This window comes from Rana temporaria, chromosome 1, assembly GCF_905171775.1.
Source record: "Rana temporaria chromosome 1, aRanTem1.1, whole genome shotgun sequence".
In the NCBI taxonomy this organism is placed as follows: domain Eukaryota; kingdom Metazoa; phylum Chordata; class Amphibia; order Anura; family Ranidae; genus Rana; species Rana temporaria.
Window position 1 is genome coordinate 440,707,655 of NC_053489.1, and position 27,775 is coordinate 440,735,429.

The 27,775-nt window shown below is 40.5% G+C and overlaps 1 protein-coding gene across 2 annotated transcripts in view; it reads left to right on the forward strand.

The window, feature by feature from the left end:
- The window catches only part of ARHGAP24 (Rho GTPase activating protein 24), a 737,825-nt gene that overhangs the window by 110,671 nt on the left and 599,379 nt on the right, over positions 1 to 27,775 (forward strand). For both annotated transcript variants that reach the window (XM_040326578.1, XM_040326570.1), the window contains exon 2: positions 25,486 to 25,685. In XM_040326578.1, coding sequence (XP_040182512.1) covers positions 25,506 to 25,685 — 180 coding nt within the window. In that variant the 5' untranslated portion in view covers positions 25,486 to 25,505. The remainder of the gene's footprint in view (positions 1 to 25,485; positions 25,686 to 27,775) is intronic.

The following is a 27,775-nucleotide window of genomic DNA, read 5'->3' on the forward strand; positions in this document are numbered from 1 at the left end:
GCTAGTATTATGCCTTTTCCCTTACAGGTGTAATAAAAAAAGTCAGCGGGTTTACTACCGCTTTAATCTAGGCTTACCTGTAAGTCAAAGTACAACCACTTTAATACATTCTCTACATTAAAGCGGAGGTTCACCCTCAATATCGAAAAAGAGAGGAGATGTCGTCATCACATCCCAGGATCTTTAAAGGCCCAGGCTAGGGTTTTAGCCATATGCTGGTTATTTTCATATGCTCTGGTAAGCCTCCGATTTATAGGGTGTTGGTGGTTCCCAAGTCACTATATACCTTATATGTGTATTGATCCACGATATACTTCACTATTGAGTGTTTTCTTTTGTGACACGGTACAAAAATCGTGGATTCGTTTGGGGGTTTCAACATCTCTCTCCCCCCCCCCCCCCCGTGAGGATCGCCTAAAGGCCCTGGCTGGGGTTTGCAGCCGCAAGCATTCATTGCTTGCCATGTGGTAAGCCTCCAATTTTTATTGAATCGTGGTGGTGGCTGTCTCATTTGCTCTTCAACATTTGTTCACCTTCATATGAACTTTATTTATTGTGGACACACTGGGACTATTTTTCATCTTCTTTTTACAGCTTCCCATTAATTTGGGCCTACTGGTTTCAATTTTTACTTTCTATCAATCTTTGTTTAGATTTAATTAATTAACTATTGTTAATAGTTAATTTGTATTGTGTATGTATGACACTCTGTTGTTGCAGCTCCATTTTGATTGTTCCTTAGCGCGGTAATCCTTTTTTTCATCCTCAATATCAACTACACCTTTTTCAGACTAGCTCCGTATTTACTTCTACATTCCGCTATCCTTAATTTTTTCAATACCTTTATTCTGAAGATAATAGCAGACACTTTTTGCTATCCCTCCCACGGGAGTGGGCGTGTCTCTCTGTTCCTCAGTGGCCCAGTGTTTCATGGGACAGGATCGCAATGTCTCCTGGGAGCACAGTGTGACGCTTCGCAAGAGACGATTCCTAACACACAATGACGAGATATCGCAAGATCACCGAATCCCGGAAGTATTTGCTTGAGGCTTCACAGTGCCCACAAGCAAGATGGAACCTTACAGGACGTTTTTTTTATAAATAATTATTTACCGAATGTGCAAGCGGATAGCTATAAAATTCAGAGACGTGAGTACAATGATAACTATATTAACCACTTCCATACCGGGCACTTACGCACCTTCCCGCCCAAGCCAATTTTCATCTTTCAGCACTGTCGCAATTTGAATGGCAATTGCGCGGTCATGCTACACTGTACCCAAACAAAATTGGCGTCCTTTTTCCCCCACAAATAGAGCTTTCTTTTGGTGGTATTTGATCACCTCTGCGATTTTTTTTTTTGCGCAACAACTAAAAAAAGACTGAACATTTTGAGAAAAAATTAAGTTTTTATTTTTTTCTGTAAATTTTTTTGTAAATAAATAAGTTTTCTCTTTCAATTACGGGCACTGATGAGATGGCACTGATGGACATCGATGAGGTAGTACTGACGGGCACAGATGAGGTGGCACTGATTGGCGGCGCTGGTATGCGGCACTGATGGGCACACATAGGCGGCACTGATGGGCCCACATGGGCGGCACTGATGGGCACACATAGGCGGCACTGATGGGCACTCATGGGCGACACTGATGGGCACTCATGGGCGGCACTGATGGGCACTCATGGGCGGCACTGGGCACTCATAGGCGGCACAGATGGGCACTCATGGGTGGCACTTATGGGTGGCACTGATGGATACTTATGGGTGGCACAGATGGGCACTGATAGGTGGGCACTGGGCATGGATGGGCACTGTGGGGTGGCACTGATGGACACTGTGGGGTGGCACTGATGGACACTGTGGGGTGGCACTGATGGACACTGTGGGGCGGCACTGATTTCCCCATGTCGCCAGTTAGTGCCAATTTGTGGGCACTGATTGGCATCTTTTTTTTTCAGCCTTTTTTTTTTATTTTCAGACTTTTTTTTTTTTTTTTGCCCTTCCCTGGTGGTCCAGGGTGGGCTTCCCTGGTGGTCCAGTGTGGCGATCCGAGGGGGGGCTGCGCTGATAAACAATCAGCGCGAACCCCCCCTGTCAGGAGAGCCGCCGATCGGCTTTCCTCTACTCGCGTCTGTCAGACACGAGTGAGGAAGAGCCATCAACGGCTCTTCCTGTTTACATCGTGATCAGCCGTGGTTGGACACGGCTGATCACGTGGTAAAGAGCCTCCGTGAAAGACCCTTTACCGAGATCGGTGTTGCGGGGTGTCAGACTGACACCCTGCAACAACGATCGCCGCGATGCGCGCCCCCGGGGGCGTGCAGCGGCTCAGAATCCTGAGAACATCATATGACGTCCAGTCAGGATCTACAACCACTTTGCCGCCGTCAATATGTCATTGGCGGGCGGCAAGTGGTTAAAAGCGGTAGATGCACAGATAAAAAAGAAAAAACTATTTCCTGTGGAACCCCCCACTTTAAGGCAAGAGCAGAGCAGAACAGAGCAACTTTTTTTTACACACATCTATCATCTATCTATCTATCTATCTATCTATCTATCTATCTATCTATCTATCTATACATATATATATATATATATATATATATATATATATATATATATATATATATATATATATATATATATATATTACTATACAACTATATTACTATAACATGGGGGACCAATAGGACTTTTAGACCCCTAAAGTCTTCCTTGCCCTCCACTGAGCAAAGATTGTGCTCCATTAGCTCCCTGCCCTTGGAATGACAGCTCTGAATCAGTAGTGACGTAATACATGTCGCTTACTGGTTCATTAACCAGAGAAAGGATCAGAAAGTAAATGTTCGCTAAGCTCCCTCTGCTCTACCCAACAACACCCGCCAAAAATTTATTTTGCTTCATGTCTTTGATTTTAAAATAAGCCCAATAAGTGTATATTGATTGGTTTGTATGAAAGTTATAGCGCCCACAAACTATAGTATATACCGGGGATCAGCAACCTGTAGATCACGATCTACCAGTAGATTGCGGAAAGGTGACTGGTAGATCTCGGTCTGGGTTTGCTGACCCGCCATTCCAAAGCATCAAACAGAGTGCAAAGCAGAGGGACAACTTGTAAAGTTAGAGCTTTAGAAGGGAGCAAGAGCTGTATAATCCGATGCCTCTTTTGTAGCGCTGTCTCCTGTCCCATGTGGAGTGATACCAACTGCACTCCACCTCTTATGCCAGGAGATAGCGGTCTCCAGAGTGGTGCCAGAAGCAGGAAAGAAGAGATCTTCTGGTCACTGTGAAGTAATAAACTGGGCATAATAGTATAGGGATGCTTTTACACTGATGTGCTGAGGTTTACCCACACCGTAGGTGCAGTGCAATGTACCTGCAGCTTTCCTGTGGGTTTGCTGCGATTAGACATACATTTCTATTATATCCTGCTGTTTTACCACCCTCAACTTGTGTGAACAAGCCCTAAGGTGCCACTGCTGAATGCAACTAAGGGCTCATTCAAGTGCTGCTTCTCTATAAAAGCAATCAAAGTGTGTGTTGATAGGTGGTGAGGAGGCAATGTGTTGCTTTCTGACCACCTGATTTAAACCCATGATTGCTGTGCAATTTACACATTTGCGACACAGTAGTACTGCAATTAGAGGTTTAAATCAAATGTGAGGAGGCAACACTGTGCCCAGTGATCTTTGACTTCTCCCGTGTTGTTCAGGTAGATCACTACTTTAAGGTTGCCTACTCTTGGTATATACAGTATACTGGAATTTTTTTATTTATTTTTTATACTATTGATGATCAGCAATTTTTAATGGGATTGTGACAGTGCATCGGGCAATCTAAAACGAACTGCCACTGGGGGGACTGACTAACTAGTGACGTGAATACTATACACTGTTAGGCCCCGTACACACGGTCGGACAAAACCGATGAGAATGGTCTGACGGACCGTTTTCATCGGTTCACCTCTAAAGTGGCCATACGGCCTGATATGTGTACACACCGTCAGTCCAAAATCCGATCGGGTCAGAACACGGTGACGTCAAACACACGACGTGCTGAATAAAACGAAGTTCAATGCTTCCAAGCATGCGTCGACTTGATTCTGAGCATGCGCGGGTTTTGAACCAATGCTTTTCTGTACTAACCATCGGTTTGGTCCGATGGGGCAGCGGTCCATCGGTTCGGTTTTGAAGCATGTTTTAAAATTTTGGACCGAAGGAAAACAGACCGATAGCCTATACACACGGTCGGTTTGGTCCGATGAAAATTAACTTCAGTTCATTCTCATCGGACCAAACCGACCGTGTGTACGGGGCCTTACTGTACTAACGGCACTGGCTGGTAAAGGGTTAACAACTTGGGAGATCGAGGGGTTAAATGTGTGCCTAACAATGTGTACTTTGTGTAATGTGTGCTGCTTTTTACTACAGGTCTCTTTGTTTCTTATTCCTGCTTTGAAGAGATAAGAAACAGAGATCGCTCCATCTGTACAGAGGGCTGTGATTGTACACAACCGATCAGCAGGTCCCAGACATAAATTATTGGCCGGGATCTGCTGACAGACTCCCGCTGTGTACAAGCATGTGCGCACCGCACCCTAAACGCAGAAGCAGGCAGCAACATATGAGTACACTTTGCCTGCGCTATTTGGGGTACCTGCTCAGATCACTGCAGCAATCTACAACAATGTCCAAGGCCCTCCTCCTTCCCCTGCAGCCTTCTGAGACACACACAGGTCTCGGAAGACTGTGGGACCATTGAGAAAGTGCAGCGCGACTTACGCATGTGCAGTAGGTTTGCCTAACCTAAAATGCCTGGCGCCGGCACTCAAAGCCAATTGAAGAAGCAACATTTGATCATGCTTAAAAAGTTACACCAAATACAAACATTTACTTGTAATGATCCACGTCTCCAGATTGCAGATGTGGCTGACATACAGAGAAATTAATCAAGCCCATGGCATACAGTATTAATCGCCAAAGTTAAATTAGTCATCAATAAACAAGTCCAATATTGATTATTTTGCCTTGTCATTTTAATTTTAGAACTAGATAATTGCTTATATTCTCCATACAATTGTTTTCTTTTTTGTTGTAACCATTTAGCACCAGTCAGCACATAACTTCATGTAACATCATATTATTATTTTTTTAATTGTAACCATTAACTATAAATTTGGTTTTCTGGTGTTATTAACATTCTTTTCAGTGTACTTTGTATTGTACTAGTAAGATAAAATGATGAATAATGACCAACAGAACACATCTTCAATGCACCTCTCCTTTTTTTATCAGGATATTATTATACATTTACTAAATTCTGTTGTAGAGAAGAGAACGCATAAATCCTGTTATCACAAGGAAAGTCTCGAAAACCATACCCAGCAGTTCAGGCAACTATGTTCTGAATAGTGATAAGAAAACCGGATTTGGGAACAGCTTAAACCAGTTCATCATTTCCTTTATCATATGCTTCATCAAAAACAAAACTAATGCCGCGTACACAGGACCGTTTTTTTTGGGTTCTAAAAAATGACGTTTTTAAGGGTCTAGAAAAAACAATGTTTTTAAGGGTCTAAAAAAACGAAGTTTTTTTCAACCCGATCATTAAAACGGCCTTGCCTACAAACGATTGTGAAAAAAAAAATGCTCTAGCAAAGCGCGGTGAAGTACAACACGTACGACGGCACTATAAAGGGAAAGTTCCATTCGGATGACGCCACCCTTGGGGCTGCTTTAGCTGATTTTGTGTTAGTAAAAGACGATTCACGCTTTTCTGTCTGTTACAGCGTGATGAATGTGCTTACTCCATTACGAACAGTAGTTTTACCAGAACGAGCGCTCCCGTCTCATAACTTGCTTCTGAGCATGCGCGGATTTTTCACGTCTTTAAAGCCCACACACGACCATTTTTTACAACCTTAAAAACAACAACGTTAAAAACGTCGTGAAAAAATAGAGCATGTTCGGAAAAAAATTTGGCCATTTTTTAGAACACAAAAAATGCTCTGAAGCCCACACACAATCGTTTTTAATGACATAAAAAAAAAAAGTAATTTTGTAGAACCCGAAAAACGGTTGTGTGTAGAAAAGTTCAACAAAATTAGATTGTAGGATCACAGCTGAACAATCAAGCAGTAGTGGAACTTTAAAACAAAGTGCACTTAGACCCCTTTCACACTGAGGAGTTTTTCAGGCGGTACAGCGCTAAAAATAGCGCTGCTATACCGCCTGAAAAACTCCTGCCCAGCCATCTCAATGTGAAAGCCCAAGGGCTTTCACACTGAGGCGATGCGCTGGCAGGAGAGAAAAAAATCTCCTGCTAGCAGCATCTTTGGAGCGGTGAGAGGAGCAGTATGTATACCGCTCCTTCACCGCTCCTCCCTATTTAAAACAATGGGAAACCGCGGTAATACCGCCCGCAATGTGCCTCTGCAGAGGCGCATTGCGGGCGGTATTAACCCTTTATCGGCCACTAGAAGGGGTTAATACCGCACCGCTAGCGGCCGAATCCCATGGCAATTCCGACGGTATAGCGCCGCTATTTTCAGCGGTGCTATACCACCACCACGCCCCACGCCCCAGTGTGAAAGGGGCCTTATGCTTTTTATCCCCTTTTCTTGACCTAACCTAAGCCACCCTCTCCCTCCACAAATGCATACATACTTTGATCTAATGGCTAATGTTCAACAATTTTTTTCTTTTACCATATTTTCAATAATGTTTTTTATATCCAATGTCTTCACCATGGCCATTCCTGTGCATTACAGCCCGTAGACTTCTATAGGACACATACATACCTTGCTCTAATGGCCACAGTTCCACATTTTTTTTAATACCCAGTGTCTTTGCCATCCTGGCCGTGCCTGTGCATTACAGTCCCATAGACTTCCATGAGACCATCTCTTATCGCTTTTGGCCTCAGGACTTTTGGCCTTCGGCACCCCTATAAGACATAGAGGCGCCATGACAGTAAATACTTAAAATGCTGGATGTAAATAAACAGCTGAACTGCTGTGGAGGTGGTGGATTAGGTTAGGCAAGGGAAGGGGGGAAAAAAGGATAAGTGAGCTTTATTTTAATGAATGATGTGAGGAAGAATTAGAACGTATGTCCGATTTTTACTAGTGTCTATTTGTGTGTTTAGAAGATTTCCCCTTATTTATTTTTTGTGTCAAATAAACACATAAAATTCAGTTCACATAGTAGACAAATAAGATTTGAAAATTACAGTCATGTAGCTACAATAAAGATCCTTATCCTTGCGTTAAAACTTTGTGAACTAAGCCTGTAGACCAGTAAAATCTAGTAGAAGTTCTTTCTACCACAGAAGTATTGTTTGTTGTCTGTCACTTGGACAGGAAGTTGAGGGCCATGGACATAAACAGCAAAAAAAAACATAATGTTCTCCCAAAACTAAGAAAAACAATGTTTTTGCTGGAGATCCATTTAAAAAAATGTCAACATTGTGTTGATTTTTGATGATTTTTGATGGCAAGAACATTTCAGTATTCAAAATGTGTAGATTTGTAAAAGTGCAAAGCCGTCAAAGTTTCAAACACAAGATTTTTCTCTTATTAGTAGAGGTCTGTCCAGGTACTTTTTTTTTTTTTTTTTGAATGACAACATTTTTCATTTTAGTATACTATATATGTGTAAGGCCAGTCAAAAACATATATTATATTAGTGCCCAGATTCTAGCAGACTGAATCTTTACTACCAGAAAATCTTTACTACCAGAAAATCTTTACTACCAGAAGATAGGTCCGTGCCTATCCAAAACTTCCACCTTCAGCTTCCAAAGAGTTATGGTTGCATTTATTTTTTAGAACAGTATTAAACCCAAAACTAAAAATGTAATATATAGCTGCTTTCCAATCATTAGATGTAATGGCTGCATTTGTTTTCTTTATTTAGATTTCCCCCCCTCTGTTTTTTATCTTATATATATACTGACCATAAGCTATTATTTGTCGCAGACATTCTTTGCTTCTTCCTACCTGTGTGTAGATTTATTACCTTTAGATCTTCTGGTCATCCTACTATCACTATGATAAAAACGCTATTCACTCAGAAAGCTGGGAGTAGTGGAACAGGTCAAGGAAGGATGGTTTTCGGGTAGAAACCTGATGTAGGCAGTAATTTTGCTGATAATTAAATAAATACAGTTCATTGATTTTCATAAATTTACTCATTGAATTAGTCATTGCAATAAAAATTTATGGGGCAAGCATTTGCCATTTTAACCACTTCCTGCCCAGCCTATAGCAGAATGAAGGCTGGGCAGTGGTTCAGTTTTCCTGACTGGACGTCATATGACTTCCAGCAGGATAACAGCTGCTGCATGCCCGTGGGGGCATGCATCATGGCGATCGGTGGTGTGGTGTGTCAGTCTGAGGCTCTTTACCACGTGATCAGCCGTGTCCAATCACAGCTGATCACGATGTAAACAGGGAGAGCCGTTGATCGGCTTTTCCTCACTCGCTTCTGACAGGCTGCTCTCCTGACAGGGGGGGTCTGTGCTGATTGTTTAACAGCGCAGCCCCTCCTCGGATGCCCGCCCAGGACCACCAGGATGTCAGACTGGACCACCAGGGAAGGCCACCACACTGGACCACCAGGTATGCCAGCTAGACCACCAGGGAAATGCCAATCTGTGCCCAGGCAGCTGCCAATCAATGCCCAGCCAGCTACCAATCAGTGCCCATCCACAATACCTACCAGTGCCAGTGCCACCAGGGATGCCTATCAGTGCGATCTATCAGTGCCCAGCAGTGCCACTTATCAGTGCCCAGCAGTGCAGCCTATCAGTGCCACTCATAAGTACCCCTCATTGCAGCCTTTCAGTGCCCATCAGTGTCATCTATCAGTGCCCACCAGTGCCACCCATGAGTGTCCATCAGTGGCGCCTATCAATGCCCACCAGTGCTGCATATCAATGTCACCCATCAGTGCCGCCTACCAGTGCGCATCAGTGCCGCATATCAGTGCCCATCGTCAGTGTCACCTCATCAGTGCCACCTTATCAGTGCCCATCAGTGAAGGAGAAAACGTATTTATTTACAAAATTTCGTAACAGAAACTTTTTCTGAATTTTTTATTTGTTTAGCAAAAAAATAAAAAACACAGAGATGATCAAATACCACCAAAATAAAGCTCTATTTATGGGAACAAACTGATAAAAATTATGTTTGGGTACAGTGTAGCATGGCCGTGCAATTGTCATTTAAACAGCGACAGCGCAGAAAGCTGAAAATTGGCCTGGGCAGGAAGGGGGTGTAAGTTCCTGGTATTGAAGTGGTTAAGAAGAGCTGTGACTTGAAATGAACAACATAGACATAAGCATAACTAGCCATTTCTTTGGTTGCTTAACTGCTTGAGGACTGCCGCACGATGATATATGTCAACAAAATGGCACGGCTGGGCACAAGGTACATGTACGTCCCCTTTAAGATCCCAGCCATGGGTGAGCGCGCTCTCGACCTGGTCCTCACCTCTGAGACCGTCCCCGCGAGAACATCGGACCCGATCGCCGCCAGTGTCCCACGATCAGGTCACAGAGAGGAAGAACGAGGAGAGGTAAGTGTAAACAAACCTCTCCCGTGCTTCCTAGTGAGCCTGTCACTGATTGTCTGTTCCCTGTCATAGGGAACGACGATCATGACATCACATGCCCAGCCACGCCCCCCCACAGTAAGAATCACTCCCTTAGGGCACACTTAACCCCTGCAGCGCTCCCCTCCTGGTTAACCCCTTCACTGCCAGTGTAATTTTTAGAGTAACCAGTGCATTTTTATAGCACTCTTCGCTGTAAAAATGACAATGGTCCCAAAATAGTGTCAAAAGTGTCCGATGTGTCCGCCATAATTTCGCAGTCATGATAAAAATTCACTGATCGCCGCCATTACTAGAAAAATAAATATTAATAAAAATGCAATAAAACTATCCCTTATTTGGTAGACCCTATAAATTTTGCGCTTATTGCGATTTTTTTTACCAAAAAAATGTAGAAGAATATGTATCGGCCTAAACTGAGAGAAAAAAAAATTATATCTTTTTTGGGGATATTTATTAAAGCAAAGAGTAAAACATATTGAATTTTTTTCAAAAGTGTCACTTTTATAGCGCAAAAAATAAAAACCGCAGAGGTGATCAAATACCACCAAAAGAAAACTCTATTTGTGGGAAAAAAATTATGCCAATTTTGTTTGGGAGCCACATCGCACGACCGCGCAATTGTCAGTTAAAGTGACAAAGTGCCGAATTGCAAAACGGGGCCAGGTCCTTTCGCTGCATAATGGTCCGGGGCTTAAGTGGTTAAAGCTTCAGTGTCTAAAGACTCTGAAGAGATATAAATACAGTACTGATTTTTGTGGTTTTTATCTCCTGCATAATACTTGAGTAAAAAAGAACTGTAATTTTGCAGTTCTAATCAGAGTGGCCTTGTGAATGTATTTAGCTGTAAACATTATATTGAGTAAACTTTGTGCTTCTATATCATGAGAGAATTTTCACAATGGAAAAAAAACAATAATGTAATCACTTACACATGGCAACAAAAACAGAATAAAAGTCTGGTTTGTTTTGGCAGATTTTGCACATATTTGAGGTGTTGATTCAAAATCTGATTTTAATTTTTCTTTATCATATATGTTATTTTCATGAAAAATTATGTAGTACTTTGGACACAATATGTAATTACTTCTAAAGTGAAAAAACAATGTAAAAAATATAGTTTGGATCTTTTTCTAAAGAATAAAAATAAAAAAATCTTCTTTTAAATGCTAAGCGGCGATTTCAAGAATCCTTATCTTGAACAAGTTTCCTATGTCTTGGCTGACAAATATGCATTCTTTGAGCTTGGCATCAGCAAACCTAATAACCAATACACATAAGCTGGAGAAACATTAGAAGACTGTACTTCCTGGAGTACTTGTTGTGCCTTTCTGTCCCCTATTTAGCTGAGCACCAAATCCAGCATTGTACAGAATATTTTAAATTTTTTTGCATTAATGAAGTTGAGAAAAGTGAACGTGGATCAAACATTCAATATATTTTTTTTAATGCTTGGTGCATACATGCTAACTAATGTGTAAGAGCTTGTTTACACTAACCTGCATGGCAAAACACAGCATTTTACCATATGGTCAGTTGTCAGCGGCTGGACCGCCAGGGAGTGGTGCGATGTGTATTGCACTTTTTACATTTATTTTTTATTTTTTGACGTCACATAGGGGTTGATTTCCTAAAACTCGTGAGTGCAAAATCTGGTGCAGCTGTGTGTGGTAACCAATCAGCTTCTAACTTAAAGCGTTTGTTACCCTAAAAAAAAAGAAGAAAAAAGATCCTGTTCCTTTAAAGCAGGGATCCTCAAACTACGGCCCTCCAGCTGTTGTAGAACTACACATCCCATGAGGCATTGTAACACACTGACATTCACAGACATGACTAGGCATGATGGGAATTGTAGTTCCTGAACAACTGGAGGGCCATAGTTTGAAGACCCATGCTTTAAAGCATGAATAACAGCACAGTGCTTGTGCTGTGTAATTTGGCCCCTTGTACCACCTAAAATACCTGGCTGATCCAGCTTGGTTCTGCCCTCCCTCCTGTAAACTGATCATGGTTTATCATGGCTGCTGAGCCCTGACACTGCGGTCACTTGATGTGTTTCCGTCATCCGCAGCCTGCTCTGTCCTCCTCCCTCCACTCCCTGCCTGTCAGCTCCTCTATCTGCCTCTCCTGGTGATAGAATAACAGTGTAAACTCTCTCCAATCCCCTTTGTAAGATAATGCTATGTTCCCCAGTGTGTGTGATTTAAAAAAAAAATTGCTGCGTACCTTATGCCATAGCGTCGATCGGCGCTCACGTGACCACCTCTCTCTCCTCCTCTCCTGTCCTGCTCCCGGATGACATCAGTTGGAGTACTCAGCCCCTTCCACTGGAGCTGGAAAAAAAAGTATTAAGTGAACAAAATACCATAAATGTAAACTTTTTGGACAGTTATAAAAATAGGCTCAGACTCATGTGATGTTACATTTATTAAACCATAGGCTCATAATTCGCCCATGATAAATTTACTGGGGTCTACGATGAAAATAAAGTTACAGACAATTGATGCCTTTGAGTAGAATCGGATATTATTAGCCTCAATGGTCTCTAGTGAAGATTCACACAGACCGAGTGTCCAGTTTGGGGCTTACAGTCTAAATATCATAATTAATCATCTAAATTGCCCTTATTTTGCACTCTGCATTACAATGACTTATTTCATGGAATGTTCTTTGTCTTCTGTACAATATTGTGTGTACTTCAGTCTTCAGCAGTATAGAGGACACAACATATACTGTATTCATTTCTTATATTTTAGGTTCTAACTCAAGCACAATTTTCAATGATGGCTGCTTGAGAATCTAAACACGCTATGCCTCTTTTGCTCAGTTTCTGCTTCTGTAATTACACACAGTCAATATCTTCTTAGTGTATTGATGATTTTCTAAGTAACTTTCATTTATCCTTAAGCTGTTTTTTTACAAGTGCTTTGGAATTTGAAATAGCTGTTTCAACAGATGCAGCCTAATGGCGGTCTACACAACAAGCATATTGACAGGTCTGGCTCCAATTATTGTAAATAAGTAACATCTTTTAACCAAGATTTATGTCCCTCCAGTGTCACTATGAACTACAGTCTATGGATTGAGCTTCACTTCTGTTTCAAATTGATACCCAACTTTTTTAGGTTTAAGCTAAATTGCATCATAACTAATGTTCATCAATAGAAGGTTATTTAACGAGAGTTTTATTATCAAATCAGATTTAATGAAAGCTGTCTGCTCTTGTAGAGGAAGGAGATATGGTGCCATCTTTGTTATAGAAAAGAATGTTGATGTTAGTATCTTCATTAGGTTTGATACATGGTTAATTGGCAAAAATATATGTATCTATATGTATCTTTGCCATAGAAGTAATGGTTTGTCTGAGAAGTGTGAAATATTAAAAAGAACACTGGGCCAGATTCAGGCGAACGTTCTGCGCATGCTCCGTTAGGAAATTTCCCGACGTGCTTTGCGCGAAATTACGGCGCCCCAAAGTTTTTTTTGAACGGCGACGTGCGTTACATCGTTTCGTATTCCCGGACGTCTTACGCAAAAAAAAAAAAATTGAAATTCGACGCGGGAACGACAGCCATACTTTAACCACTTAAAGACCTTAGGTGTTTTTCAGATTTGGTGTTTGCAAGACTAAAACAGTTTTTTCTGCTAGAAAATTACTTAAAACCCCCAAACATTATATATATTTTTTTTTTCTAACACCCTAGAGAATAAAATGGCGGTCATCGCAATACTTTTTGTCACACCATATTTGCGCAGCGGTCTTACAAGCGCACTTTTTTGGGAAAAAAAACACTTTTTTGTATTAAAAAATAAGACAGCAATAAATTTGGCCCAATTTTTTATATATTGTGAAAGATAATGTTACGCCGAGTAAAATGATACCCAATATGTCACGCTTAAAAATTGCGCCCGCTTGTGGCATGGCGTCAAACTTTTACCCTTAAAAATCTCAAAAGGCGACGTGTAAAAAATTCTATAGGTTGCATTTTTTGAGCTACAGAGGAGGTCTAGGCTATAATTATTGCGATACCTCACTTGTGTGGTTTGAACACCGTTTTCATATGCGGACGCTACTCACGTATGCGTTCGCTTCTGCGAGCGAGCTCATCGGGACGGGGCGCTTTAAAAAAAAATATATATATATATTTTTTTTTATTTTATTATTTTTTACACTGGAAAAAAATAAAATTAAATTGATCACTTTTATTCCTATTACAAGGAATGTAAACATCCCTTGTTATAGAAAAAAGCATGACAGGTCCTCTTAAATATGAGATCTGGGGTCAAAAAGACCTCAGATCTCATATTTAGACTTAAATGCAAAAAAAAAAAATGGAAATTTTGTGATTTGAAAAAATGACAGCAAAAAAATGTCTCTTTAGGACGCATGGGCGGGACTGACGTTTTGACGTCACTTCCGCCCTGCTATGCTATGGGGACGGGTGAGGGCCATCTTTCTCTCACTCGCATCCCCACACAGCACGTGAAAGGACCCGATTCCCTTCCGCCGCTACAGACGGCTCCGGTAAGTGGCGGAGGGCGCGGGGAGGGGGGGGACTCTCCCGCCGCCGATAATGGTGATCTCGCGGCGAATCCACTGCGGAGACCACCGTTATATTTTACAGGACCGCTTACACTAAAGATGGATATCTCGGTTGTGGCAGCAGCTGCTGCCGTTACCGAGATATCCATCTTTAAAGTGCCGCCGTATACAGTCGTAAGGCGGTCGGGAAGTGGTTAAATGAGGCAATTGACTTGTGGAGTAGTTAGTAAACATTATTTATTTGTAACAATGGTATAAAACAAGTAAAAAAGTATTTTCATATATATACATACACATGCACACATGTCATGAACATAATAGATACATATATGTCAGCTTGGCAGCACATGAGAGGTAATAAATATTGATAATGTAATATAAGGTATTTTCTATTAGCAGGCATTGGTACACCGTATGCAACAGAGCTGCTGTTAAAACAAAGAAGGATATACATTAATAGTTGCATAATACTCAATGAATTTTGAATGTATACAAGATATATATGGGCCAGTGAATAGGTAATGAGCCAGACTTGACTGAGCACCCCATGGAAACTCAACGTGTTTGGGTACAGAAATAAACTGTAAATACAAATGTATATGTAGTATTAGTTAAGTTAAGAGCACTCACAACTCTTTTAAATGTGTTACCTATTCTATTTAGTTAATATGTTTAACCCCTAAGGGGAGAAGAGACCTTGTGGGGAGAGAGAAATCTATACTCACAGGTTATTTCATATACAGAAGTGAACAAGGATGTGCATTTCTTTGTACAAAATCAATTTAATGTGGCTGATTTTACTAACGGCAAATAGGTTTTCACTTCGCAAAGGGAAGTTGCACTTTTGCAAGTTTTCAATTCATACCCATCACGTGCAAATAAAATACAATAAACCACAGAATTTCTGCTTGCACGTGCTTGGATGTAGGAAGTCTGCAAATTCTCATTAACTAAGCTCTGGGGTGTCAATTTATCTATAGTAAATGAACCTCATGGTATCAAAGAGAGTAGTATTTTTTCTATGATTATAACATTATTAGCCTCTATACAATTCTGACTGTTGACTATCAATTGGACTTAACTATATAACGTTATGTGGCCAAAGCATTTTGGAACAGCTTTTGTAAATAAACACCATCAAATATGATTTGCACTCAATATTACCGCATTTAGAGATATATTTAGGCATTGTTATAGTTGCCAACAGAAATAAAAAAGCACTTCTGTATCTCTGCAGCATTGATTTTTAGGAACAAATATATATTACACTGTATATGCCATAATTCCATTACTATTTATTTATAGATTTTGCCTTTTGTAGATCATATTGCATTCTGTAGATAGTAAATATATTAGAGGTTATATAAAAGGGAGCTATTCTGCAGATTGTATAACGCCAATTACATATCTTTTGATAATATAATATTTATAGAACGTGATATGATTGTACCTGTATTTTTTAGTAGCACTATGCTGGCATTGCAGTGAATTGTAAATTAAGTCAGGGTAGTACACTTTTTACACTGTTTTTGACTGTGTAATTTGCTTTACCTAAATCCATTGTCTATGGTTTAAATTTACAGTTGATATATATTATATTATTATTTTTATTATTATTATTTATAATATATCTATCTATCTATCTAGCTATCTATATATATATATATATATATATATATATAGATATATATATATATATATATATATATATATATATATATAGATAGATAGATATATATATATATATATATATATATATATATATATATATATATATATATATACTGCTACTATACTGTTTGAGGATGAAAGTACCTCAGTGTATTGTTGCTACCTATAACTTTATCGCCATGCACTCAGATTTTTGCAACTAGTACATATGCTGGATAAATAAGGAACTCCCGAGTAGGGGAAGGAAACTAGATGCTGGTTGTTAAAGAGCCAGCACGCACCACTATCCTAACAGTCAGTGACCCATCCCAGGGTCAAACTCAGTAAATGATTACATCTTCTGCAGAAAGTGCTTAAAGGATAGATTCACCTCATTTAGGGTTTAACATGTAACATGTTACTAATGTAGCATCCCCGCTCACCTGCCAATCCTCCACTATGACAGCGGTTGGGGTTCCCTTTCCCCACACCTGCTGTCACATTTTAAAAATATACAGAGGAAAAACAATAATTGTTGCGGTAAAGTGTCACCCATATACAGAGCTGCATTGTTTGCAGAATAAGGAGAAAAGGCTCCGCCGACCTGCTCCCTCCTTACTGCCTGTGATTGACAGCAGCAGGGGCCAATGGCTCCTACTGCTGTGTTTGAGCCAATGGGAAAGAAGAGAGCTGAGAGAGCCTCTGCTCTCATACACATCGCTGGATCGAGATCAGGATCAGGCTCAGGTAAGTATTTAGGAAAGGCTAGGGGAAAAGCTGCCTATTGAAGTTTTTTTTTTACCTTAATGTAGAGAATGTATTAGGGTAAAAAACCTTCAGGCTTTAGAACCACTTTAATAAACTACATGTCCCATCCTCCACTGTGGCAGATGGACTTGTAGTTTGAATAAAGTTCAATGAAGGCACACTGATCAGCACGCTGGTAGTACATTCACACTGAGTACAGCTCAGGAACTGTCTGCCTCTATAGAGGTATGGGCAGAGAGCTCTAGACAGCATCTGTAGGAGTCTGGCATTGCACCTGCAATACACTCAAGTGTCAGTGACCTCTACAATTATTTTCAATGCAGTTATAACACTGGCAAGTTGTCAGGAGCACCAGGGTTACAATTGTGATATCAGCCTGAGGTGACTAGTGTGCCTCTCAGACACAATTTTTTTGTCAAGAAGCTTAGCTGCCAACAGTGCCAAGTTACAAAAAAAGCTGTCAGACTGCCTGTCTACTTGTCAAGTAAACAGGTCATCTGGTGACAAGAATGAGCCTCAGAAGCTATTGCAGGTTTTTCATACATTGAAAGATGTAAGTGTCAGTTTTACTGCCAAGTAACCAAAAAATGCAGTAAAAGTCTGTCACTCTCCATTATAAGGCAAATGCATAGGAACTGCAATCTGCATTAAAGTGCATTTATTACTTTAACTGTTTAATACATGATTTTAGGTGAGGATTAGTGAAAACCCCCAAACATTATGGGCCGGATTCAGGTAGATCGGCGCATAGTTATGCCAGCGTAGCGTATCGAATATACGCTACGCCGACGTCGCGCAGAGAGGCGAGCACAGTATTCACAAAGCACTTGCTCCCAACGTTGCGTCAGCGTAACGTAAAGTCTTCGGCGTAAGGTGGAAGTGGGCGTGATCCATTTAAAAGAACCATGACCCCATGCAAATGATGGGCCGAACGAACGGCGCATGCGCCGTCCCGTGGACGCATCCCAGTACGCATGCGTCAGAATCACGTCGTAAATACTCCATAAGATACGTCGAATCACTGCCTACAACGTGATGTAACCTACGCCCAGCCCTATTCACGTACTACTACGTAAATGATGTAAAATACGACGGCTGTTCCCTGGTCCATACCTTAACATGACTTACCCCTGCTTTATGAGGCTTAACTTTACGCCGGATGTACGACTTACGTAAACCGCGTATATTCATGCGCCGGGCGCAAGTACGTTCGTAAAATCGCCGTATCTCACTCATTTGCATATTCAAATCGTAAATCAATGAAAGCGCCCCTTGCGGCCAGCGTAAATATGCGCCCAGGATACGACGGCGTAGGAAACTTACGTTGGTCGTAGGAAGCCTATTTTCAGGCGTATCTAGTTCTATGGGCACGGTGCACAGACGGTGCACATTGACACTTACGCGCCGTATCGGTAGATACGTCGGCGTAAGTGTTACGTGAATCCAGGCCTATATATTTTTGTAAGCAGGCAACCTGGAGAACTACATTTTTGGTAGTTACATTTTTTTATATTGCACAATATTTGCGTAACAGTTTATCAAACTTTAATTTTGAGCAGAAATACATTTAAAGTTAATTTTAGTGATACAGACGCAATATATTACCTATTTTTTTGCTAAATATATAAGATGAGGTTGCGTCAAGTAAATAGATACCAAGTAGTGGGCGAAAGGTTTGGACCGACCATAAATTTGGCCCCAGCATCGCCTGTTTGCCGTTCAGCAAACTCTCAAACTTGTGGGGAACGCAGCAGGATGTTCAGGAGAAAGCTTCCAGGTTCATAATACCCGCTGAAATTTGCTCGCTCAGCATCATTGCCATTCACAAAACACCTTGCATTTTTTCAATTAATACAACTTGTTCCCTGATTGAACAAGGCCTTGAGGTGGGGTGGTGATTTCATGATCTCCACTTCATGCAGTCAGAGAACTTCTTGTATTCATTGAAAAAAATACAGGCGTTCTGTAAATGGCAGCGGTGGCAAGCAAGCAATCCTTAGCAGTTATTATGCAGAAGGGAAGCTGGCACAGAATCTGGAAGATTTCATCAATAACTGCAGCAGCAGTAACTTCTACAGTGATTGTCACCTTCCACAGAAGTCACTCAGGTATATGATATACATACTTACATTGATTCAAGCTGTACTAACTTGACCTTGAACCTCACTTGATTCAGCTAAATTCTTTCTCATGTGTGTCTCACATGCCCCCCTTCCCAGACACTGCAGCCCACAGTGGGAGGGTTTTATCAGCACAAACAGTTCTGCAAATCCAGTAAGCAGTGGGAAGGTTTAGGTGTGGCCAGCTGCTGATTGACAAGCTACTGTCTTGTGAATCAGAAAAGACAATGCTGTTGGCTCCCTGCAAGTCTCTAGCAAGAGCAAAGTTGCAGTGGTGAGTCTACAGCAAGAGCTCTGCAAGTCACAATTACCCCTGTGGTGGGATGACTATTGCACAACATAACTGAACCAGAACTTGCAGCAGACATGGAGAATGTTTGTAAAGAAAGTCAATCTAAAGTCATGCAATGTGGACTTCCTGCAATTGTGCAACAAACTTGTGAAACCTGTCAAGTCTAGCAATAGCTATTAAAGTAATTTTCCAACTTTAAGCTCAATTGCTTGCTATGTGAGTAGTTCACCTTTAATCTTGAACACTGCTACATTTCATTCCAGGTTGTCTCAGGTTAAAAAATATTACAACGTGTCATCTTTGCTGACAAGTAACAGAAACGCAGCAATAACCTGTTTTGCCTTGTATACACGATCGGATTTTCTGTTGGGATAAACTCCGACGGATTCTTCTGACGGAATTCCGTTCAAGCTGTCTTGCATACACACTGTCACACCAAAAACGCGGTGACGTACAACACTATGACGAGCCGAGAAAAATTAAGTTCAATGCTTCTGAGCATGGGTCGACTTGATTCTGAGCATGCATGTTTTTTTCTCCGTCGGAGTTCCCTACAGACGAACGTAATTATTTAAAAAAAATAAAAAATGTATCTAAATTCCGACGGAAAAAAGTCAGATGGGGCACACACATGGTCGGAATATCCGATGAAAAAATTCTGTTTGACTTTTTCCATCGAAAAAATCCGATTGTGTGTTCCGAAGGAATTAGTCACCATTGTATGCAATTTGGCAAATGCACAAGCACTATGGTGTATAATCTGAGATGAAGTTGCAGAATACCAAAAATCAATATGACACTAAAGCCTCGTACACACGATCAGTCTATCCGATGAGAACGGTCTGATGGACCATTTTCAACGGTTAACCGATGAAGCTGACTGATGGTCCGTTGCGCCTACACACCATCGGTTAAAAAAATGATCGTGTCAGAGCGCGGTGACGTAAAACACGACGACGTGCTGAAAAAAATGAAGTTCAATGCTTCCAAGCATGCGTCGACTTGATTCTGAGCATGGGTGGATTTTTAACCGATGGTTGTGCCTACTAACGATCGGTTTTGACCTATCGGTTAGGAATCCATCGGTTAAATTTAAAGCAAGTTGGCTTTTTTTAAACTGATGGTTAAATAACTTATGGGGCCCACACACGATCGATTTTGACCGATGAAAACGGTCCATCAGACCGTTGTCCTCTGGTTAACCGATCGTGTGTACGAGGCCTTATGAGACTTAGCAATAGCAGTACAGTGTCACCCCTTCTCTCTCCTTCACTGTAACGGATGCTGAATTGTATAAAGTTCCTACCTAACTGCAGCCTGCATTCCCCTACCCTCTCCCTATCTAACAACACTTTAGAAAAAAAAATTGGCCTGTGTGGGTTTTGTATGTATTGGTACACATTCTTTCCTACCTTGCTGATTGATGGGAAAGCTGTTTTCTAGGTGAGTGGTGATGCTATCAATAATCAGGAATCCTACTAGTGTCACAACAAATGCACAGGTGACAGCAAAATTATACCTATCATTCACCTTAAACAGAGCGTGTGTATCTAGTGCAATCCCTACTAGCATGGATAGGTTTTTATTTACAATACTTAGGATAAATCATATTAAGTCTACAAAGTATATTTAATAAATGCATAGTCATTTTTATATGATAATATTTGATTAGCAAATTGAAATATTATCATCTGTCCCTAAGGCCCCCTACACACGACCGGATCTGTCTGTTGGGATTTATCCGCGGATCAGTTCCAGCAGACAAATCCGGTCGTGTGTACGGCCTAGCGGACATTTTTCGGCGGAAATGTGTCCAGCCGACCGGTTTTCAAGTGGATAAATTTTTTTTAGCATGCTAAGAAATCTATCCGCTGGAAACCTTTCCGTCGGACTGATCCGGTCGTCTGTACAGACTCACCGGATAAGTCCAAGCGATCCCCATCCCTCGCATGCGTCAAAGTGATTCGACGCTTGCGTGGAAGTATTTACCTTCCAGGGTCACGCACGTCGCCGCGTCATCGTCGCGGCGGAGGCGCGGCCACGTCACCGCGTATGTTTTCCGCTGGGATTTTGATCTGATGGTGTGTACAAGCCATCAGATCAAAATCCGGAGGAGAAATGTCCGATGGAAACGGTCCGGCGGACCGTTTCCATCGGATATCCTCTCGTGTGTACAGGGTTAGACCCAACAGAGTACTATCTGGCCCAATAACAAGAGAAAAAAACTGTATTATTCAGGTATAGAATACATATTATTTTTTAATTTCAGTGTTTTGCACTGGTTCACAGAGTTTCTGTTTTTAATTAACAAGTTGGTCATGGGTATAAGCTGTAAGCCAATGTACCCTTTTCGTTACAGGACCAATCTGTTCATTTTCTGCAAACAAATTACACTTTTGAATTGCTCCCATTATTCATGTTTATTTGAGCCTACATTTTCATAGTCATAATGAATGAAAACATATCAAGCTGACAAAACTTTGCAGAGGATATTTACTTGTAAGTAGTTCACTCGAGCAGTAAAGCTGACAGATAATGGAACATTTTTAATACAGTTATAAAATTCTGGGAACATGTGTTAGGTTTGCTTATGGGATATAAAATACATGCTCCTTGAAATATATATAAATTTTCTTCTCTGACAGATGATGTCTAGGGAAGACAATATTCCTCTATTTCTGCTGTTCATTTATTTTTAAAAATACAATTTTGCCATTTTGAAAAATATTTAAAATGGGGACAGTATTAAGAGTTAGCCCAGCCCAATTAGAGTAACAGTTTATTGTTGGGTAGATATTACATTTTTGTAGCACCACTCATCCAAGGGATAAGATTTTTATGTAGAGGCCAAATGTATTTGAACAACCTTTCAAAGTATTAGGTTGGGTTGAGGTGTCTCGGCTACAGGTGCATAAAATCAAGCACATAGCCTTGTATCTCCAATATAAAACAGTAGCATGCAAAGACATTTGGGACTGTTGTGTGCTTCCAAAATTGTGACCATAGTTTGGGAAGACCATGGCTGTGACTCTGTGCACACAATCAGGTGCATCAATACATGGTTTGATGAGAAAGAACATGAGTGGCTTATATAGAACTCTGATCCCAGCTTCAACAAACAGATTGGGATGAATTGTAATGTCTATTGAGAGCCAGGTCTTCTGTTTCTATATGTTTATTAGGAGTTTTTCCAGAAAATGCGAGAGCCAAGTCTTCTAATGCAAATTTAGTACCTGACATTACATATTCTCTGAATAGGGGGAGGTGCGGGGTATTGAGGTAGAAACAGTCCCTTGTTTTGGAATAGGTTAAGCAGCATGCTAAATTAGACTTTTGACCATGAGTGAGTGAGTGAGTGAACAACGTATATAGCGCAACACATGCGAACTGAATCGCCTCTGGGCGCTGTATCCATTCCATGAGTAAAACTTTTTGACCTCAGAAGAGATGGGTTTTAATCTTTCTTCTGAAGGCCAAGTGGTTCAACTCCAATCGGATGGCGGTTGGTAGAGCGTTCCACAGTCTAGGTCCTTGGACTGCAAATCTTCGATCTCCTTTGGACTTGCATCTGGTTTTGGGTATCTGGAGTAGATTTCGATTGGTGGATCGCAGGACACGATTGGGGTTGAGAGCTTTTAGTTTTTTGCATAGATATTGGGGGGAATATAATGTACTTTGACTCTGTTGATCTTCATCCCAGATGTAACATTTAATTTTCACTTTAGTTAAATATTGAGTGTTTTATCATTAAAAAAAATCTTCCTTTTTTGTAAAAAAAAAAAAAAAAAAACACTAGTGGATCATACAAATAACAGGAAATCCTTATTCCTTAGAACTAGGAAACTAACTCTAAAGTCCTTTACACACGATCGGATATCTGATGGAATCTAACCCAATGGATTTTTTCATCGGATATCCGATGAAGCTGACTTTCATCAGTCTTGCCTACACACCATTGGTTGAAACTCCGATCGTGTCCAACGCGGTGACGTAAAACACTACGACGTGCTGTCGAAAATTAAGTTCAATGCTTCCGATCAGGCGTCGACTTGATTCTGAGCATGCATGGATTTTTGACCGATGGACTTCCCCACAGACAATCGTTTTTTTAACCATAGGAAACATTTAAAACAGGTTCTATTTTTTTTCACAGATGGAAAAAAAAACGATGGGGCCCACACACGATCGGTTCGTCAGATGAAAACGATCCATTGGTCCGTTTTCATCAGACAAACCGATCGTGTGTACAGGGCTTTACACAACACCCCAAATCAATCCATAGTCAGAAAAACTCCTTAATCCTCCACCTTCTTAACATTGCTAAATCCCTGATCCCTTTGCACTGAATATCTATGACACCCCCATCTATGAAAACTACAGTTGATGAAAGAGGCTAGAACTATCTTAAATTACACTTTGGATCATTTTAGACTTACATGGTCAGCCTAAACACACCATAGCTCACTGATTAACTAAACAGTACAAGCACACCACTTCCATTCTGGTAGCAACCTAGACATATAGATGGACACAACTCAACCACTGTACCATGTCACAAACCCCCACTAGAGCAGGTCAGAAAATCTGATTTATAGGCTCAGTAAAATAACCTAACCTCTATTTCACCTCCCTCATCACTGTCCTTTTTTTCTACAAGACTGTAAAACAAAACCTTTGTCCAAATATGATTTCTCAAGCCTTTACAGTATTGTATTTCATATGTTTAATTTCATTGACATTTTCCTTCCCTTATTTAAAAAAAACAAAAGCCATCCATAGTCTAGGGTCAGCAATATTGGGATTTTTGTATGAATTATATGCTATGGTTTGCAACTTCACGATAAACAAAATTATCGTTGTCCATATGAACCAATATGTCTTCTATTTTATTATCCAGATCTAAAAAAAACAACTGCTATGATTGGTTGCAATGGATAACAAAACATCTTTTCATGAGCAAACTTTCCACAATTAGTCCTAGCAGACCACACACAAAAGCAGTTTCCAATCTACTGTGGGTGCCAATGTATTCATAATGACACTATTATATTATATTCCTAAGCATTGTACCGCTAAAATTTATATTTTATAAGAAAAATCACCTTATAATTTTTGTTCTTGCCATTTCCCATGTGAAGTCCAAAAGCATAATCTTCTGGGATTAGGTGCTGCTAAATAACCAGCATGCACCGCCGTTCTCGTGCATGCACAGTATGCTACACTCGCAGCACAGTAAACAAGTCAGGTTGCCATCACAACGGGCGTCGTCGTCTGAAGTACCCGCCCCCTTTGTGATGGCCGTGCATGCCTTGTGTACTGATGCTGTAGTAACAATGGCAACTATACACTGATTGCCCTATTTTAAAATGGCGTTTAGCAATGCCTTGTATCACGTCACTTCCGTCATCTCGTGATGATGAGCGGCAGCGGCCATCCACACTGACTCCTAGGAATTATGGGCCAGATTCAGGTAGAAGTGCGGCGGCATAACGTATCGTAGATACGTTACACCGCCGCAAGTTTTCATCGCAAGTGCCTGATTCACAAAGCACTTGCGATGAAAACTACCCGACGCTGGTTTACGACGCAAACTCCCCCCAGCGGCGGCCGCGGTATTGCATCCTAAGATCCGACAGTGTAAAACAATTACACCTGTCGGATCTTAGGGATATCTATGCGTAACTGATTCTATGAATCAGTCGCATAGATACTCTGAGAGATACGACGGAGTATCTGAGATACTCCGTCGTATCTCCATTGTGAATCTGGGCCTATGACTTTAAGCTCCCAGGAGACAGTGCGCTGCAGGAAATTACGGGATTAACCGAGGGTGGGAGAAAGTGGAAGTGAAATTGAACAGCTAACAATCATGGTAAGCTGTCAGAAAAAAATATATAATAATGACCAATAAAGAAAATATTGCCTTTTATATATTGATTAAGATTAAGTTTAATAAGTGGGTGAAACTCCACTTGACGTAAGGGCATTATTTAACCATTTATTTATAGTAAACAACCCTGAAATAAGACAGTAGTAGCTTACAGTTAAAACGCCTATTATATACAGTAACATGCATTTGTATTCAGTTAGCTCAGTAGTCACTGTGCATTGGGTTCTCTGTAGAGTAGACACAGCTCCTAATATGTCACTGCAGTCTGGGCACTATTGTACAAAGAGGAACTGCAGCACTTAAGGGTAAGGAGATTGGCTGCGTTCCACGCTACCTGACACATCTATGATTTGCTTTTTTCCTTTGTTTGCCTTTTACAGCTGACCCACACTTTAAAAAAGTAGGTTATCTCCCTGCTGACTGCCACAAGCATGGATATAAGTTTGAAGAAAACAGCAGGATCCCTTGCAGTGCACCTTTTGTTGTCAGGAGCTATTTATTTTACTGCTGCTCTACTAAGGAAACATTTTTCTTCCCCTTAAGAACAAAGATGATTTCATGTATTTCTTTTCTTTTTCTCTTTCTCTTATTTCCTAAACAGAAAAGTCTATCAGTCTGATTATGGACGACTACAATGTCTCTGCAGAGAGCCCCCACACTGGCCAAGGCCGGCAGAACACAATTAAGTGTGGATGGCTGCGGAAGCAAGGAGGTTTTGTCAAAACCTGGCACACACGTTGGTTTGTTCTCAAGGGAGACCAGCTCTATTATTTCAAAGATGAAGATGAAATGAAGCCTTTGGTGAGTAAATGGAACATATAAAGTAACAGGTTAAACAGACATTAGAAGACTCTATGAGACGAAAGGCACAGTATTGTAGACCTTGCTCCTCTAAATACCAGCCTTGGGCACTTCATACCGTATAAAGGAGGCTGCTCTTTCTCTGATGTGAACATGCCGACTTTGTTAATTAAAGTCATACTCTAATTAGTTATAATCCCTTAAAGAATGTGGTTACCTTTAGGAATTGTGGGTTTTAAATTAATTTAATGGTCTGGCTTTCTGAACTCGATTTGTTTATTTTTTATTTATTTTTTGTAGTGTGGTTGGAAAAACTTGTTTGCAATGTCTTTCTTTTAATAAAAGGTACTTTTTATAAGATTCACTTTAGTTTTTACTTTAGTTTTACCACTAAGAATATTGCAGAATGTTGTATTTTTTGACTTTCCAGTAACAATGTAGTATACCTAAAGGGGCATATTTATAAAGCAGTTAATGTGACATTCACCAAATGTTCACTGCAGGTTAATCCAGTGCATATTGTATGCTTAAGTGACAGTGATTGATCTACCACCGGTGAATAGTTAAAATCACATTTACTGCTTTATAAATGTGCCCCAAAGTTTATTTCAACCCAAGAACAAAAATATAATACTGTATATTGCAAATCACCAAACGAATTCCTACAAACTGTACAGTGTATATACTCTGTTATTGGGTGCTACTGTCTGTTGTTGCTCTTCTGTTTTTACCAGTTTCTGGATTGTATATTTTGCTGTGACATTTCCTGTGCTAAATCATTTAGAGCCCATGTTTTCAAAATAGGATAAGACTTTAATAGCAAAATTGTATTTTTTACACTATAGTGTATATTATATGCAGTATCTTCAGCTTTGAAGGTTGTTCCACTTCAACCAAAGTGGATGTTTTTATGTTTGGTTAGATATCTGTGTGTACCTGTGGGGTGGTATAGGGATGATAAGAGGGAGTCCTCTTCAGTGTAGTAGACTTCTTCAATAAGGATATTATGGTTTGCTGTGTGGTCGCACCCCTTTCCACCACCCTTGCCATCCTATTGGACAGTGGGGCACCCAACACATTGCTAGCTACTAGAAAGGCATATGCAACTTGAAGGGCCAGAGCAAGACTGAAACCATGCATGCTCTGGGACAGGTTCTTTTATAGAGGCGTGGAGGATTTCAGGCTATTGGTATACTCTGCAAAGACACTGGAAATGTTTGAATGCACCTGAGGATGCATGCACCATGAGGAGGGCCAGCTTACCAAGGCTTGTATTTTCATTTTCTATATGTACAAAACACATTAGTATGATGATTTCATAAAATCAGTCAGGTTATTATTTTGTCTTAATATCATGTAACTGTTTTCTATAATAAATACAATGTTCAAAAAACTCCACAAATTAGTTATAACATTACCAAACAGGTTGGAAAAGGGAAACATCTAGATTATTCTGATGTATGTCTATTTAGTTTACATGATATGTCAGGCATCTGTAGAATGTGAGCTCATTTATACACAGTAGATAAAAGTACACATAAATGGTACAATGATAAATGCTTTAAAGATAAATGTATTCTTGTCCAAGTATGTATTAGAGCTGCCCTTGCAGTAGGCCTTGGGAACTGAAGTCAGTGCTATTTGAAAGGTCATCTATATGGCCACCCTTTATAGCTGTCACAGCAGACGATGAATCTGAAGAAAGGCAGCTTTTGTTTGGTTTCCACTAAAATCCTGGCATTTCCAGTGCGTGTTTTGCTGTTATGAAGAAGCAATGTTGCATTACTTTTTTGTCAGTGTTTTAAGAGGGACACAGTGAACAAATGTCACTGTTTCAGCTTAGAAATGCTAATACTGCATACTGGCTAATGATGTTAGCTTTGTAATTAATGACCTAGGATCCCCATGTGATGTCAGCAGAGCTAGATTTACATCATTGGACCTTGTGGGACACTCCAAGCCCTTGTACTTCACACACAATTTTCATAGAGACCTTACTAACTGCTAATGAATTAAGTTAGCCAATAACTCCAAACTTTCTGTATTAATCAATAGCTATTATGACACATTACTCTACTGATGCCATCTTG